Source organism: Strix aluco, chromosome 1, assembly GCF_031877795.1.
Source record: "Strix aluco isolate bStrAlu1 chromosome 1, bStrAlu1.hap1, whole genome shotgun sequence".
Taxonomy (NCBI): domain Eukaryota; kingdom Metazoa; phylum Chordata; class Aves; order Strigiformes; family Strigidae; genus Strix; species Strix aluco.
The window spans coordinates 50,825,697-50,844,594 of NC_133931.1; the positions used below are offsets into that span (position 1 = coordinate 50,825,697).

Genomic DNA, 18,898 nt, shown 5'->3' on the forward strand with positions numbered 1-18,898 from the left:
AGTGCATCACATTGAAACTCAGAATACTTGCCATAACACAAAAAAGGCATTTACAGTAAGTAGCACTTAGTGAATGCTGAAGGAAAAAAAAAGTCGATACAGAAAATATACTTTAAAACTCCATAAACACTCTGTCGAATACCTGGAGCCCTATTCTGCCCTCAGATAGACGTGTACGACTCCTGGGGACTTGTATTTGTGCATCTGAATTTGGTCCAGAGTATTTTAAAACAGCTTGTTATAACATTAAAAATCAGTATTTGTAATGTTGACATAGCTTGGTGGGTAGGTGTCTGCAGATTTATATACACGTGGCAGTATGCAGAGTAGCAGCAAACTGATGGTATTTTCTGTGTGAGTGATTGGCAAAAGGGGGTGGGTTTGAAGTCCTTTACCCCGACAGCAGGTCAAACTTTACCCCCAGCACAGAGCCGGCTCTGTGGTAAGTGCCCCTGGGAAAGTGGGAGTGGAGTCCACATCCTGAGCCTGCTGGTTAGCTGCGGGGACCTTCCTTTAGCTCCTCTGTCATGGCTTTGAGTGCCCAGGTCTGCATGCCTAACGCCTGCGCCCATGGAGTAGCCTCAGTGCAGGGTAGCAAGCCGTGGATCACTGCCATTTTGAAGGAGATGCTCTTAATGGTTGCATGTTAATTTTACGGGGCAGCATCTTTGGGTGGGGAGATGACAGGTCAGGCAGTGCCATCGCTCACGTCCTGCTGTAGCAGTAGTTACCCTTAGTCCAGGTTTCCTTCTTGATTGCTGTCCCCAGATCCATTCCTAGACAGCCCCTAAGCTCACTGGGTGCGTTAGTCTATTGTGCACAGTGTTCCCAGTGTTCAGGATGGAGTCTGCACAGCAAAAGTCACTGCAGCGAAACATTTCCCTTGTCACAGAAGAAGCGTTTCAGAAGCCCTTCTGCGGGTGGCTGGTGGCTGACAGGCCCGGCTTTGGGAGCCCTTTGTGTGAGCGCAGCCCAGGGGCCCTCCTTCCGGAGTGCGGTGGCTGGCCGCCGGTACCCCTTCCACGACAGCTCTCTCCCACCCCGCCGTGCCGGGGGGAAGCTGGGGAAACGTGTTGGACGCATTGTTAGGCTCGTACTCAGGAAAATCCTGTTGTCCTCTGCCGTGTGCTGTGCGGAATTCCCCCTTCCTTGTTGGTTCTTCTGTAGCTTTGCGAGACTAACTGGTTTTCACATTTCAAGTTAAAAGGACACAAGTTGGACCTGCAAGTGGTTTGCTCTTCTCCTTTTTGCACAAGGAGGATTACTCTGCAGAATTATTACGGGCTCGGATTAAAAAACACAACAGCAAAGTGACATACAGAAACATTTATATTTGCCAGTTGGAAAGCAAGAACCGTGTCTGTGCTATAGTTACACTATTCCCCCTCTGCTTTCTTTCCCATCTATAAAAGCTGAGGAGAGACCCCCGAGCAAACAAGAAGAATTGGATGGGGGAAAGGGTCTGCCATTGCTTATGTGGTGGTCACACTCAGCGCTTGATCCCGACCCTGCTGCCAGCCCGACAGCCCGGTGAGATCCACAAGCCAGGGGGAATAGTTGTATAATAGGTAAAACCGGGCAGGCAGTGGCCACAAAAAGGAGGTGATTTACTACTGTGTCAGTGATGGTACACTATTTATAACAGTTACTATATATTCCTCTAAACATTTATACAATAATATATCATTTCTGCATAGGATATACATTTTAATACTAAATTTGGTTACAAAATATGTTGCCTAGGCAGTCACAGACTATTTTTCTTCTTTCAGTTGCTTGACATAAATTCCTGTTTATCAGTTGGCATTGGTTGTATGTCAGAAATATATTTGATTTTTAAAGGACAAAAAGTTTTTCCACTTAAAAGGTCTGGCTGAAAAATGATAATTTAAAATAAAATTTTGAAATGTAGAAAAAATGAACGTCTTTTTCTGTAAATACTTGTTCCACTGTTTTGATCATTTCCAGTTTTAGAGTAAAACCAAGCAATTTGAAAGGGCAATTCACAGATTTGCATTAAAAGTCTCCTGTGAATATTGCAGTCATTAACGTACCAACTTAAAAACTCACCTGGCTGGTATTATTTAGTATATATGGCAATGAGTAAATTTGCTTCAGTACATTGGGAAGCATTTTAGCAGATGCTGGTACTTTTGCTGGAAGTGAGGATTTTTATTTTCCAATTTTCATTTTAAAAAAACAAACACCTTTGTGTTCAGTTCCCAGACATGGCACTTGGGCTGGGGTTTGGTTTTGTTATTTAAATATATATCATTAGTGCAGATTCATATGTAGGTAAATATGGGTATATATTATGTGTGTTTGCAAAAGGTGTGTGTAATTTGTGAAACCCTCCTCTGCAAGATGTAAACAAGAGGATAAAAACCCATGCAGTTTCCAACTTATCCTGAAAAGCATTGTGTCAATGGGCAGGCATCCAGCAATGGTGTTTGGTTGTTTTCTCAGAGTTAGATGGTTGCCATCTGGCATTGATAGTGAGATGGTGTTGTCATCAGTTTCTAGATGCAGGAAAGGAATGAATCCTCATCTGTTTCCTGTGGATAAGCAAGAGGTTGATAATCTAGTAAAATCTTGTTACCTTAAAGAATGCAGGCTTGGAATTTGTTTACATAATACAGACCAGCTCTAACTTTTATGTTGGTGTAGTAAATTTCTTGAGAGAAGGCTGAAGATGTTAAGAATCTTACTGCTTGACAAGAATACCTTAAGAAAGATATTTTTCAAGAGGTTTATCCTGTCTTTTTCTGTACTGTTACTGTAGTCAGTTTTACTTTTAAAAGGAAAAAAACCCCAAGCATTGCCCCTGGAAAGGAGTAGAAGAATTATTTGATGTAGAGTGGTCTTTCAAGCATTCTTTTAATATTTTTAAAGAAGTTTTAGGTTAAGATAAGTATGATCATCATAGTGTTGTAATCTACATTTAAAACAAAAGGTGGAAAAACTGTACAGCACATCTGTTGAAAAAAACAGTTAGCAACTTGCCTTGTCTGTAGATGAGGTAGTATCATGGATAACTAGTTCAATTACTTATCTGGCTAGCATTTCTGTTTTGTCTTTTCCTCGTTACTCATGAATCGTTCAGCTTTTACCTTAATCGTTTATCATTTTTCCTGTTTCCAGTTTTTTACAAGTTGCTTTGTCTGTGATCACCTCACATACAGGTTTTGCTGGACTGAGGAAGTTCAGCTGGCTGAGGCCTTTGCAAAAAGGAAGAAGTGGTGGGCAACCTCTTGAACTTAAAAAGGGAAAAAAAGTGCTGTTCACAACTGACCCTTTGAAACTTTCTCATTTTCCTTGATCCTGGCTGTTGGTTTGTTAGGTTTTTTTGAACGTTTAATGATCCAGCTGCCAGCTTTCAGTAACTGAATTGTATTGTTATTGGAGAAATCTGGTTGCACTTTATTAGAGAAAACATCACTGTTTATACTGTTGTCCTGTTCCTCCCCTGTAATTTTTCCTCTTATTGTTTAGAGTAACACCCAAGTCTCTCTCAGTAATAGCCTATAAAAGATTTCTGTGTTCAGCATCAACTTGAAGGGAAAAAAAAACCCTGTGGCAAAGCAGGGGGAATCTTTTCATTAAATATTAGGCATGTGGGTTACTGTATTAATTTTAAATCATTCCTGTAATATTTTCTCCTTTCCTTTGACTCTTCAGATGCTCACAAAATATGCAAATCATTTTACAATTGATACAAAAGAAACATTAAATATATTAAAATCTGCATTTTAATAAAGTTGTCAATGTATAATGCATATCCTGCAACTGAGAAAGAATGATAAGAAAGCAATAAAAAGTTAATACAAGCACAGAACTATTTAATAACTTTTAATGTTTTACAGTCTGATAAAAATAAATGTGATCTTGAAGCTCTGGATACAGGTGTAAGAAATACCCTAGTCTAATACATTTTAGCTATTTAGGAGTAGCAGATCTGTGTTGTTCATATGCATTTGCTATCTCCTTTGAACTTTAGGGATTAAGCTTGCGGGCATGTTTCTTTCTCATTTCAGATGGAGTGGATGTTGAGGATGACCCCACTTGCTCATGGCCAGCATCATCACCTTCCAGCAAGGACCAGACTTCCCCGAGCCATGGAGAAGGTTGTGATTTTGGTGAAGAGGAAGGAGGCCCAGGGTTGCCCTATCCATGCCAGTTTTGTGACAAATCGTTCAGCCGCCTCAGCTACTTAAAGCACCACGAGCAAAGTCACAGTGACAAGCTCCCTTTCAAATGCACGTATTGCAGTCGTCTCTTCAAACACAAACGGAGCAGGGACCGCCACATAAAGCTTCATACGGGAGACAAGAAGTATCACTGCAGCGAGTGTGATGCAGCATTCTCAAGGAGTGATCATCTTAAAATTCACTTAAAGACTCATACGTCCAACAAGCCATATAAGTGTGCCATTTGTAGGCGTGGATTCCTGTCGTCTAGTTCGCTGCATGGTCACATGCAGGTTCACGAGAGGAACAAAGATGGCTCTCAGTCCGCTTCCCGGATGGAGGACTGGAAAATGAAAGACACTCAGAAATGCAGCCAGTGCGAAGAAGGCTTTGATTTTCCTGAAGATCTTCAGAAGCACATTGCAGAATGTCACCCCGAGTGTTCCCCTAATGAAGACCGATCTGCTCTTCAGTGTGTTTACTGTCATGAACTCTTTGTAGAGGAAACGTCTCTGGTGAATCACATGGAGCAGGCTCATAATGGTGAGAAGAAGAATTCATGCAGCATTTGCTCTGAGAACTTTCATACTGTGGAGGAGCTGTACAGCCACATGGACAGTCACCAGCAGCCAGAGTCGTGCAACCACAGCAACAGCCCGTCTTTGGTAACTGTGGGCTACACCTCAGTCTCTAGCACCACTCCAGATTCGAATCTCTCAGTGGATAGTTCAACAATGGTGGAAACGGCTCCTCCTATACCAAAAGGTCGTGGAAGGAAGCGGGCAGCTCAGCAAGTGCCAGATATCACTGGTCCTTCGAGTAAACAGGCAAAAGTTACCTATAGCTGCATTTATTGCAACAAGCAGTTATTTTCCAGCCTTGCAGTTTTGCAGATACACCTGAAAACTATGCATTTAGATAAACCCGAACAAGCCCATATCTGTCAGTATTGTTTGGAGGTATTGCCATCTCTCTACAATCTGAATGAACATCTTAAGCAAGTCCACGAAGCTCCGGACCCAGCACTGATTGTTTCTACCATGCCCGCCATGGTGTACCAGTGCAACTTCTGCTCTGAAGTGTTCAATGACCTCAACACCCTTCAGGAACACATCCGATGTTCTCATGGATTTGCCAATCCTGCTGCTAAGGACAGTAATGCATTCTTTTGTCCCCATTGCTACATGGGATTTCTTACAGATTCTTCTCTGGAAGAGCATATTAGACAAGTCCATTGTGATCTTAGCAGTTCCCGTTTTGGTTCCCCTGTGCTTGGAACCCCAAAAGATCCAGTGGTGGAAGTGTATTCTTGTTCTTACTGTACTAATTCTCCAATATTTAATAGTGTTCTTAAACTGAACAAGCATATCAAGGAGAACCATAAGAACATTCCGTTGGCACTGAATTACATCCACAATGGAAAAAAATCCAGAGCCATGAGTCCCTTATCTCCTGTAACCATTGAGCAGACCTCTTTAAAGATGATGCAGGCAGTTGGAGGTGCTCCTCCTCGTCCTGCAGGTGAATATATTTGTAATCAGTGTGGTGCTAAGTATACTTCCTTGGACGGTTTTCAGACTCATTTAAAAACACATCTGGACACTGTCCTGCCAAAACTGACCTGCCCTCAGTGCAACAAGGAATTTCCAAATCAGGAGTCTCTGCTGAAGCATGTTACCATTCATTTCATGATCACCTCAACCTACTACATCTGTGAAAGCTGTGACAAGCAGTTCACTTCTGTGGATGACTTGCAGAAACACCTACTGGACATGCATACATTTGTGTTCTTCCGCTGCACCTTGTGCCAAGAGGTTTTTGACTCCAAAGTCTCTATTCAGCTACACTTGGCTGTGAAGCACAGCAATGAAAAGAAGGTATACAGATGTACGTCTTGCAACTGGGATTTCCGCAATGAGACTGACCTACAGCTTCATGTTAAACACAACCACCTGGAGAACCAAGGCAAAGTACACAAGTGCATCTTCTGCGGCGAGTCCTTTGGTACAGAGGTGGAGCTGCAGTGTCACATTACTACACACAGCAAGAAGTACAACTGCAAGTTCTGCAGCAAAGCTTTCCATGCTATCATCTTGCTGGAAAAGCACTTAAGGGAAAAACATTGTGTTTTTGAAACGAAAACTCCAAACTGTGGAACGAATGGGGCATCTGAGCAGGTTCAGAAAGAGGAAGTGGAACTCCAGACCTTGTTGACAAATAGCCAGGAGTCCCATAACAGCCACGATGGCAGCGAAGAAGATGTGGACACATCTGAGCCTATGTATGGCTGTGACATTTGTGGAGCAGCTTATACCATGGAGACTCTCCTGCAAAATCACCAGCTTCGAGACCACAACATTCGACCTGGAGAAAGTGCCATAGTCAAGAAAAAGGCTGAACTCATTAAAGGGAATTACAAGTGTAATGTGTGTTCTCGAACATTCTTCTCTGAAAATGGGCTCCGAGAACACATGCAGACACACTTGGGACCAGTGAAACATTATATGTGCCCAATCTGTGGCGAGCGGTTTCCGTCTCTTCTGACTCTTACTGAACATAAGGTCACACATAGTAAGAGCCTGGACACTGGAAACTGCAGGATTTGCAAGATGCCCCTCCAGAGTGAGGAGGAATTTTTAGAGCATTGCCAAATGCACCCTGACTTGAGGAACTCCTTGACGGGGTTTCGCTGTGTGGTGTGCATGCAGACAGTGACCTCCACGCTGGAACTGAAAATCCATGGCACGTTCCACATGCAGAAAACTGGAAACGGTTCTGCCGTGCAGTCCACAGGACGCGCACAGCATCTCCAGAAACTGTACAAGTGTGCTTCTTGCCTGAAGGAATTCCGCTCAAAACAGGACTTAGTGAAACTTGACATCAACGGTCTGCCATATGGTCTGTGTGCTAGCTGTGTTAATCTCAGTAAAAGTGGTAGTCCAAGTGTCAACATCCCTTCAAGCAGTAACAGACAAGGCATGGGCCAAAATGAGAACTTGAGTTCCATTGAAAACAAAAACAAGGCAGGGGGACTGAAGACTCGATGTTCTAGTTGCAATGTTAAATTTGAATCAGAAAGTGAACTCCAAAACCATATTCAGTCAATCCACAGAGAGCTTGTTCCAGACAGCAACAGTACACAGCTGAAAACACCACAAGTATCTCCAATGCCCAGAATCAGCCCCTCCCAAACTGAAGAGGTAACCCTTTTTTCTTTGCTCTTGACACCTTCCATCCTTTTGGAAAAAATCCCCCTTTTTTCAAGCTGTCTTGTCACTTCTCATCAAATGCTTAGACTGAACCATGTTACATTTCCATCCGTAGCCATTAGCTAGTAATTACTTGCTTCTTGATATGCCTTACATCTTGGATTGAATTGTGCGGAATAGGACTAATTCCAGTCTCCCTAGGATATTGTCTTCTGTATCACTGAGGAGACCTATCTTCATGCCAGCACAACTGAGATCTGGAATCTTACCCTAGCTCCCTTACGTGCTGGAATCCCCAGCTAGGAGTTGTGCTTACGGCAGAGAGCATTAACGACAGAGGAATAGAATACAGTGAGCCAGAATGCTGGCATAAGGGGTGGGTTTTTAAAAAATATTTGTGAGCAACAAATTGAGGGGGTTTTTTGTAAATTGTGTTGTAGACATTCATTTTCTCCTCTTATAGCATATTTTGATTAAGTAGAAGTGCAACGCTAGCCTAAGGTAAATTGGGAAATCAGTCCTTTGGATGCAATTGCTTGTGTATTTCTTTCCGTTCCTGATGAACAACATTTTGATGTCGCTGAAACACCTAGTGCCTGATGATTGAAATCCCATTCATGCAGCATAACTTAGAAAGTAAATATCAAACTCTTGAAATATTTCAACTGCTTCCTTAGTCACCAGTGACCAAGTAATAACAGCTGTATATGAGAAGGTAGGGGGGTCATGTACTGAGGGAATCTGTTTTATCTTCAGAAATATCATCAATAGAATGACTTAGAGTTAATATTTTAGGCATGGTGTCTTGCATAATGACCCCTTACAGTTCAAGAAGCCTAAAAACACAGCACAAATGATAAGAAATAATAGCTTTTGTTTCAAGAAAGCTTTTAGCCTGTAATGGTACAATCAGGGTGCAACCGATTGCTGTGAATGTGTATGGATACCCTGTGGCTAGGGAGCTGCTGCTCTTCCATCACCTTCCTCACTCCCTGTTTGTGAGCCCATCTGTTGGGTAAGAAATCTCTCAGCATGTCATCCAACAGTGTTGTGCAAACTGGAGGGCAGGAGGGAGGCAGAGAGGGAGGAGGGAAGATAGATAAGGATATGTGGACCAAGAGGTAGGTATTTGTGGAGCTACCGAGAACATAGATGAAGATAGGCTGGGAGAAGGCTGCTGGGGTAGCACAGGGCCTGGAGTGCCATGAAATGGGAAGTGGAGCTGGGAGACAAGGGTGAATTACCAGGCAGGATGCATCCCTCAGGGAAGGACCCTATGTTTTCATTACTTCTGCATCTCTAGTTTGCACATTTGGTGGTGGTGGGGGACATGTGAGGAATAGGATGTGGTGTGGGGTTTATGGAAGGAGCAGGTTGTTAGACTGAGAACTGCAGGTCCAAGAAGAATCTTCTTTTCAAAGAAGAGGGAAAAGGAATGGCTCCCATTCGGTGCAGTTCACGGCACTGATCGTCCTGTAGTACTGCTACTGAGTGGGAACCACAGGATTACCAGCTCCATGGTTTTGGTAGTTTCAGAGTCATCCCGGTTTCTGTTTCTGTCATCTTTCCCCAAATGATTACATGAAATCTCTCTTCCCAGCCCTGTTGGAAGCCAATTCCTGCTACCTCAAGCACAATCAGAGTCGTGTGTGTTAAGACAGTTGCCGTGATAAGATGTTACCAACTTGTCTTTCTCGTAAACTAGACAAAAAGAGGTTTGCGGGTCTGTTGTGGTGATACAAGGTCAGTTACCTTCAGTGTCATCAGTGAATCTTCTTGTACTTGGATCAGGTATAACCAGGGTTCCTATGTCTTCTTCTGATTGACATCATGTTCCCTCTTCTTACTCCTGTCGATTTTTCTCTTAGAAATGTATTTAAGACAAAAAAGCCTTTTAAACTACAGCAAGATTTGTGAATAGCTTTTACCTGCTTTCAAATCACCATTTGTCCCTCGCCCCCATTCAGTGCATGTAAACTGATTTTTTCAGTGTCTATGGTTCTAGTCTCCACACAAGTAACGTAGACTTTCAGATTCTTTTCTCATGGGAAGCACAAAGCTATCGAGTTCCTGATAGAGCATTAATACTTCTGGAAACCATAAATGCATGTTTATAAAATCCTGAAAGATAATTTATTTTTCTAACAGATATTTCTGGTTTCAAATTGTAGTGACGCAAGCATTATAGCAATGAGAATCAAAATTGAAAGTGGTAATACACAAATGTTTTACACTATATAGTGGATGTCCAGGCTGAGGGAAATGAAAACATAAGCATATAACACAAACAGTAAAAACAAATTGGATTTCTAAAATCTTTTATTAGTCAGTGGCTTTGCTACTGCACTGGAAGGATATTTCTTGAATTGAATGGGATGTTGAAGATGGCTACTTAAACGTGCTATTTTGGGGAAATTTTCAACAAAAAAAAATCATAATATTAAGGAGTGAAGGTTTCATTTGCATTATTGAGAGTCATGTGGTTTGAGATTTCAACTTTTATATAAAGGACATTTCTTTCCTAAGGCAAGAAAAATATGGAGACTAGTTGTCAGACCATTAGTAGTGCTGAATACCCTTTGTTACTCAGTAATAGATACTATAGTAAGAACACTAGAAAATACCTTTTTAAGATAAAAGATAACACTAAAAAAGTGTCAATTCTGGCTTCTTTGCCAAGTATTCTCATGGTTGAGCTTGAAAACTTCCCTTTTTAGCCTGTACTCAATGACATGATAGGGTGCAATTACCTTAACATGGTATAATGTCATCAGCCGAGCCTATCACCTGCTGAGCTCACCCTGTTTGCTAAGTGAAAGATGTTGACCTGAATCATCTTCACTGAAAGTTACCTTTCAGTTGGAGTGGGAAATGATGGGCAATGGTCATCATCAGTTACAACCTAAGGAACGGGTCAGAACTCATTAAGCCCATCATGCTGCTGAATCTAGTACCTGTAAGCTATCAGACAGATCAAACAGGCAGATTGTGGATAGCTAGCTATTGCAAAAGCTCTAAAATTGGTAAATCTGTAATTTATTCTTTGAGCTTAATGAGATGGTGAATGCAGGTTGTACATTTCTTGTAAAGATCTTGAATCATTGCAAGCACACTGTTGGGCTAGGATAATAAACTTCTTGGTGATAGTTAATATTTAAAAGTGGAGAACAAGGTCTGATATGATAGTGAATCGGGAACTAGACATCAGTCCTTTTTCTGTCACTCATTTACTTTGTTGATTCTGACAAATCTACGTGGAACATCTCTACTTCATTTTCCTTACTCAGAAAATAATACTGATAGTACCTGCAAAGCGTGTTGCCATGCTTAATTGCGATACATTTTTTGTAAAGCACTTGAAAGATGAAAAGCAGTATTCAGGAAAAACTGTGTGGCCTTGCTTCTCTTGTTCCTCCTTAATACGCTGTTGTGCACCTAATGAGAGAACTCCTGACTCAGCAGAAGGTGTGCCCTCACTTCTTAAGCTTTGCAACTTCTGTACATGCAGAATCATACCAGCATAACTGTACAATAATAGTTATATTGTTAATTGCCTAGCTGGCAGGGGAGGAGGGAATGGACTCCAGCTTGCACCAACAGATTACTGGTAAAACCTATCTTATGCTAGTGTATCCATACGTGCAACTGTGCTCAGTTTGGGGTCCTGTTGGTAACTTCCAGAGAGGATGCTCAGCAAGCATAATTGCTTCTGTAAGTAGCTTAAGTTATGTATCACTTTGTTCCATGAATGTGAAGCTCATGTGAATACTGTATTACCTGTGGCAATGCAGACAGTCCTTCATTAATAATACAAGAACACTCCGGGTTTTCTGGTCCTGAGAAGAGGAGCAGTGCAAGTACACTGCCAAATTACTGCAGGAATAAAGATGCTTATTTAGGTGTTGCAAAAGACTTGCAGAAACTCACTATAGTAGAGAGTATCAAACATGCTGCACAAAGGAGAGAACTAGCAACTGTCACACCAGCTGAAGAACAGAATACGTGTGAATCTGGGGCCGCTCTTCTGTCCTGTTGCGGTTGTGCAGAACTGTATGCCAGGATGGGCATGTCACAGCAGGGGACACTGGGCACATCACAGCACCATTCTGGAAGGAGCCGTGAAAATGCAGGCTGACAATGAGCTTGTAGAGATGGGGTCACAAAATTCAGATGCTGCGGAGAGCAGGTGGCTCCTTGAAACTCAACTTATCCGACCTCAGATGAATCCAGAAATGGTATCACCCTGGGAGAAAGAATGGAGCTCAGGTAGGTGTACTGTTTCATCATTACACTGTTTTCTCTTTATTCATGGGCCTTGAATCTACCTTTATTCTCTTACTATTTTCCCCCCTTCTCAAAACACTGCCAGACTCACAAAGACAGAAAACAGGAACTGCCTTTTGAAGTAGCTGGTTTGTTTCAACAGCATGCACTGGCAGTCAGAGGCGGAAAGAAGAGAGAAAAGACTGTGAGCAACCCAGAAATGTTCCCAGATGCATGCTTTTGGCAGGGCAGGCAACAGCGTTTTAGCAATATAAATCACTGTGCTTTTAACTGAAGAAAATGCACTGAAATCAATACTCATGCATTTAATTGAAATACATAAAGAAATTAAAATAATCCTCCTCATCAGCAATCCAAGTCGATCATTCTGGCTACAGGATTTTTATGAATAAGCACATAAACTTGTAATGTAAACATAAGGAGTAGTGCTTTGGGTTTCCTGTCAGTGAATCCAGGCCCAGAACAAGTGATTTTCATGCTGGATTCTGGATCCAGGGACAGAAGAAGGTAAAGAAGGTTTGTTGCTGGCACAAAGATTTGGCTTTGAAATAGTTTGTGGAACTAATCTGTGGCAAACGTATTTTCTACATGTGGAGTTTCAGAATGAGCTCACTAAAAATACCATTTTTGTCTTTCATTGTTTTGACATTGCTTTCAGGAAAGTATTGTTTAAGATGTGACCATATGTATTTATAGGAAAGGCTACCCCATTTCTCTTGCTACAGTAGGCTTCCTTCACACTACACTATGCTCTAATTTCTGGTAGTAACACTGCCATGAAGTGGTTAACAAGATACAGGCTTAAGCATTTCTCTTCTCTTCGTCTTTACATTGTCAGTAGTGAACTATGAGACAGAGTCCTCTCTGAATTTAACAAGGATAGTGGTAGTTATTATCCTCTTGCTGTAAATCCTACCAAAGGTAAACAGCAAACTTCCCACCTCCTCACACACACCATGAATTCAGTCTGTGAAAGGAAGGCCATATGTTGGCTGGGAGCTGCTGAACAGAGGGGTAATTGTAGTGTTTGCTTAGTTTCCTGTCCACTGATCATTAAAATCTAATAGTTTGTCTGTCTTGTTATTTGTCAGAGGCTTCAGATGAGGAATTTGGAGAGGCACCTTTTTCACACCTGTGGAAAACTTTGCATGAGGAGAAGAAAGGATAACATGTTCTCCAAAGTTTTCAAGAGCACCAAACCAAGATTTCCATGACACAGTGTGGTGGGGGGGAATGCCTGCTTGAAGAAAGGCAGAAGAACTGGAGAGGGACACAGGAATGTGGATGAAGAACTTAAGCATCTCTAGAGAGGGCCAATGTAGATTCAACAAAGCTTTATGAGACAAAACATCCTGAGATGTATACTCCCAGCAGGTCAGCTATGCAACCCACTGTCCTCATGGGGCTTTCCCGGTGCATGTATCTGCTGGCCAAGTGACCAGGGTAACATGCCACAATTTCCCTTCCGCACAGGCCCAGAGGAAAATCAGAATAGTTATGAGTATTTGTATTCTGACATCAGAACTGAGTAGAAACAACAAGAAATTTCCCCTGTTTTTCTAGCCTGAGTATCTTTAGGAACAAGATACGGGAGATCATGGCATGTCTCTATTTGTCTGCTGGTTTGCATACCTCTAGAGAGTTCTCTTTCTTCCCCCTCTTACTTTTGGACTACTCTGGGCGAGTTTCAAGAAAAACTTAATAGATGAATAGGAATCTCAAAGCCTATGAAGTTTTTACAGCGTTTGGGAAGAGAGATGACCCAGCAGGTGATAGAATCCAGACAGGAAAGAGGCCTTTTAGAGACCAGGAAGATGGCTTTAACTGAAGTTTATACCTGGTTTTTACACAAAAGTCAATCAGTCACAACAAATGAATCCATAAGAACTCATGATCTTTTCTTTGTGGAGCTCACAGACCACCTTCTCAAGTGACTGTAAATGTTTTGAGGAGTTTTTTACCACTGCTTAATAAAGTTGTTTTACGTAATGTGTGTATTATTTGTCTCATACAATAAGCATAACACAGGAATTTGTTACTCTCTCATCAAGGAAATAAAATGGGCTAACCGTTAATTTAAAATTGATACGTAGCCCAGTACTGATTGTTTCACAAAGTTCTGCAGAATGAACATGAATGAACCACCTGATATGTAGCATCTTGCTTCTTTGACCTCCCATAGCTCTGTGATGACTAGTAATTGATCTTATGCCTGATTGTTCAAAACCCTTAGGTACTTTTTTTTCCTCCCAAACCCAGCTTTCATCTATTCCATTTCCTGCATTGCACTACAGATTATTGTATAAACATTACCTGTAGTATTTTATACAGTGTATTCTGCTGAATGTGACAGCAGAAATGTGTCTCTTGCTGACATCTGTCTCGCCATGGGACATTTCAGGACAAGAGGCAGTGGGCACAATTTGACATACAGGAGGTTCCCTCTGAAGGTCAGGAAACACGTTTACTGTGAGGGTGACTGAGCACTGGCACAGGTTACCCAGAGAGGCTGTCTATCCTTTGAGATACTCACAAGCCATCTGGACATGGTCTGGCTCTAGATGGCCCTGCTTGAGCAGGAGGGCTGGACCAGAGGACCCCCCGAGGTCAGTCTCAAGCATTATATGATTCTGTGGTTTCCACCATCCTTTGGGCCTATCTACCAGATGTCTGTTGATGTTATCCTGTTCTTCCTTGGTGGCTAAATCTTTGTTGCTAAGTAGATGGCTTCATAAATCAGGGAATAAAAGGGGCCTCTCCTGATACTGAGCATCTCAGTACAGTCCTACCAGTAATAATGTGCAAATCTGGGAAAAAAACCTCCTGCCTACAGTTTTTATTAGAGGCCTGAATTCATCAAGATGAGAGCCTCACATGCATTCATTGATCATTTGTAATACCTGTGAAATGCCTCTGAAGAGCAACTTAAAAATACAGCCACTTAAAATATGGCCATTTAAAAGTTGCTTGCTGCTTGTGTACTCAAAAACAAGGTGGAGGTAGGAGAGAAGGAGGTATTTGTCCCCTTCGATCATACTTCCACAGTTTTGGTATCCTGTGTGGGATGGACTTACTCTGGTTTTTACCTATTATCCAGATTCAACATTCTGAGCAAAAAGGCACACTTAATGGTTTTTCATATCTGGAAGGCCACCTCTTCCTCTACATTTTCCAGTAGGAAATGGGGTGGTTCACCAACAAAGAATGATCTGAGACTCCAACCTTCCAGATTTCCTTTTGTACTTGTTTTCCCACTGCTACAGCAGTCCTCTTTTTTGGTTTCTGCTCTGATGACTGGAATAGGTTCAGTGCCAAATTCTAGGAACATGGCTGGCTGCGTATGAAAACCTTGCAAACATCACTGACAGTGGCCAACTTGCAACTGATCCTGTTCTGCTGCTTGGTGCTTCTTTCATAGGCCTAATCAGGGCATCACCTGATGATTTTCCTGAACTGTCTTAACTATAGCGCCTCAGTTTTCTTATGTTCCCTGCTTCACAGCTGGTAGTTTGTGTGATGGTGGTTGAGTGGTTGAAGTCCTGCAGACCTAGAATTACGACATTCTGCTACTGAAACAAATTCTGCGATCTTTTTTCTGATAGGGAAATGGTAGACTGAAGCCCCATGCAAAAAGAAATGAGCTTATTACAGGATGTACCTAAGAGGAACTGCTGGAATTTTAAGAAGTAATGTGAAAGTAAAAGATTATGAAATAGGACAGAGGGAATTCTGGGAAGTTCCCTTAATTCCCTTAAAGAAAAGCAAGTATGTCTTCGCAGAAAAAAACAGCTAGATACAAATCATTATGGATAGCGTTGAAGACTGGCTCAGCAGTGTTTGTTTTGCTGGTACACCACTTCCTTGGGCAGCTGTGCTGCCCCAGCAGAGGTTTTTCAACCGGGCATGCAGTCAAGCAGCATTGCAGTGTCAGCAGCTGTGTGCCAGCTCAGATGCTGCCAGTATATTTGTTAACATTGATGTGGCCTAAGAGTATCCATATAGCGTAGTACTATAATTACAGCAGTATGATCATAGAACTCTGTTCATGGCATATTTCGTAGTGTAGGCAAGCCTTTGTGAAACCCCAGTCTTGCCAGTGTTATCATGTGAAGCCTTCATTTATGAAGTCCCATTGACTTCCCCAAGTGCAGAGCTAATTGCATGAGAAGGATCTAAGGGGTTTAATCCTTCTCCTGATACTTCAATGAAAATTAATTTCTTATATATTATGTATGAGTAATATATTTCTGTTTGTACATTAATATTAATGTTGCATATTTTTGAGCACAACTTCTATTCTGTAGGATTAAATTATTTTAGTAAGTTATAGCCCAGAATTCTGCAGGAATAAATGTTGAGTTGAAAGTGGACAGTTAAGGGCAGGGGGGAGGGTCCTGAGTCATACTTGGGAAAGTGAAATTAATCAGCATTAATTTTCCATAGTGTGGGAGAAAAGCGGATTTAGTGTTTAAGTCAAACCAAACAAGGTATATAAAAAGCCCCTGATTTTGCCTTTCTGTTAAAATCCAGAGAGCTTTTACAAAATTTGTGATGGAGAAAAGAGACAAAAGAGTATTCTCTTGTGCGTACTTGCAAACTATTAATTTTATTGGGCTACATCTGTTGCTGATTGTTGGTGAAGAAAGTAGTGGCTTTATTGAATGACAGTCTGTCTCAGTATGCCTTTTTTTAAAACAAAGGGGAAAAAAGCAACTTTAAAAAGAAAAAAGTCTATCAGCTTGCTCAGAATATCAGCTTTTTGCATCTCAGACCTGCCAAGTCATGCTCTACTGCTTGTGCTTTGATGCCACATCATCTGCAAAATCATCAGTGCAGTCTTGATCATAGTTTCTCCTTAATGTCCATAGCCACACAGCTGCTCTGATACTGAGATGCTGAATGTTGGGATGCCTCTTGATGGGTTAGCAGCTCTCTGGCTTCAGAGGGTCTCAGGTTGGCAGTGTTCTTTGATTTTAAGTGCAGTGTAAGGAGACAGAAAGAGGTGGGGATGCTGACAGAAAGTTCAGTTGCTGACACAGTCAGCCTGGATTCCTGAGCACTGCTCATCACATACGCTTGCAGTGCTCAAAGGCTTGGCCTCACCCAGGATCAGGCCCTAGGACAGAGAGACAGAAAGAAGCATATTTGTCTTTCAGATCCCAAATCAAATTCAAAGTACTTAAAGCTGTTTGTACTCATAAACTATGTAAACCTCCTATTGAGAAAAAATAAATATACAGCCATGTGCTGCTAGGTTTTAGGGTCACTTTTCTGACAGGTACCTCACTTCAGTACTGAGTTTCAAAGACCTAGAGAGTTAAAGGATTAGAGAGCTCAAAGGGAAGAGGTGTAATTTTTAAACGTTGCAAGATGTGGTTCTTTCTGCGGGATATGAGACATTGCAAGTTAATGCACTTCATCAGTCAGGGGAAGGAAAGGTTTGTAACTAAGAGACATTGAAGACAAATGTGATTAAATGCAGAATCCAGAATGTAAAGGTGAAAGACAGAACAGCAGACCATGACTTCAAGCAGGGTAGAGAAGGAAGTACTGCTAGAACGGACATTTGTATTTCTGACTCAGTGAATTTTGGGTATTAAAGCAATAAGTAACCATAATGAAAGAAATTAGAAAAAATTAATGTCTTTCTTCCATTTTTCATTCTGCTTACCTTACAGCATAGATTGTATTCTTTCTCTAGGCATGTACACTGAGACCCTGTTATATTTAAGACCCTGCTAAACAAAAGCAGAAGAACAGGAAAATCCTCATAAAATCCTCATAAAATCACTGTGAACATGTTTTTAAAAGCAATCAGGAAATGCTAATTAAAGGGTGTTGTGTGAGCAATGAGAAGAGTTAGCAATTAGTCAGTTCAAAAAAATGCAAGATGACAGTGCCCCATAAGCAAGATAAATAGCTAACTATGCAGTGAAACTGGCTAACATATGCTTAGTTTTTTAAGAGCTTAAGGTTGACAAAATAAGCATCCAGGAAGATAGAAAAGAAATCCTCAATTAAGGTACTGTCAAAAATAATCTGAGCTATGATGAAAAATGGCTAAATGGACAAATAAACTGGGACCATGGTTGCTCTTGTGCCTTACGCAGGGCCAAGCACACTGCTAACGCTTAATAAAAAAATTATGTAAAAAATCATCTGGCAGCATTAGGAGTTAGCACTGGCAAGTTGCTGTAGTTAATGTGCAAGTTTTAACATGGTTTTGTGTATGATTTGTTGGAAGCTATTCGCTTTCTCTTGTCAGGTTACCTTTCTGTTGGTTTAACAGGTTGAATTAGCTCCACCCTGGATTTAATGTCAGTGAAAGTGTGAGTGAATGATTGGTCTGGGAGAGGGGAATTGGAGGTTGGGGAGGTGTGGCATCACTCTCTTGGCGGCAGCAGGTTGTCTCAGCTGTGTCCTTGATCCATACCCTTGGTCTGTGCTGAAACTGAGGGGAAGAAGCCTTGAAAGTCCCCTTAACTGGTGTGACAAGGGTAAATAATGTACCTAGGTGTAAACAGGAGGTCATTGGTAGGTTAACAGGTACATGTCAAAGCCATTTTTGGTAGTGCATGCAAGAGAGGTGTGAAAGGAGTATAGAATAAACTAGGGATGCCTGTGAGCCTGAGAGACGGTAGACACTGTGCACTAAAAGCTATAAGACATAATTTTGGTTATTTCATATAGGGAACAAGTATTCAGTTAAAAGGGGGATACAGAAGATCCAGAAATAGCATATGTAATCAAGGAAGCCAATACTGTTGAAAAAAATGCTTTGTCGTGGAGTTTGTGGCATATTCTCCCTATGGAGGAGTGAAGTATGGATTACGTGTAATATAATGGAATATAGTATACAAAAAGTGACTTACAAACACAGAAAAATATCCATCCCCAAATTCTCAGAGAAAAGAGCTGAAGATAAAAGGAAACATTAAGCAGATAAATCTACAGTCTTTTAAGAAGAGATATCAGCAGCCTGGGAAAAGGCTACTAAACAGACATTTAACAGGGGTTGTAAGGATTATGCATGAAATTACTGGTTTGTGAGCTTGATTTAAACAGTGAGGAACATGAGAGAAAGGCTAATCAAAGACATGATAGAAGAACACATAGAAAGTTTGGATTTAATGAAGGATAGAGGGCAAAGATTCACAAAGGGAGGATCATGCTTAAAATTTTCAATAAAGATTATTTTGAGAGAGTAGCCACAAGTGC

At 41.4% G+C, this 18,898-nt stretch overlaps 1 protein-coding gene and 1 long non-coding RNA gene across 7 annotated transcripts in view; both read left to right on the plus strand.

Moving 5' to 3' along the window:
• The window catches only part of ZNF521 (zinc finger protein 521), a 232,744-nt gene that overhangs the window by 89,481 nt on the left and 124,365 nt on the right, over positions 1–18,898 (plus strand). For all 6 annotated transcript variants that reach the window (XM_074820558.1, XM_074820525.1, XM_074820533.1 and 3 more), the window contains one exon: positions 4,035–7,387. In XM_074820558.1, the coding sequence (XP_074676659.1) occupies positions 4,475–7,387 (2,913 nt within the window). In that variant the 5' untranslated portion in view covers positions 4,035–4,474. The remainder of the gene's footprint in view (positions 1–4,034; positions 7,388–18,898) is intronic.
• Positions 8,770–13,669, plus strand: LOC141933216 (uncharacterized). Its single transcript, XR_012626032.1, has 2 exons — positions 8,770–11,662; positions 12,772–13,669. It is a non-coding gene; the product is annotated as an uncharacterized LOC141933216 (long non-coding RNA).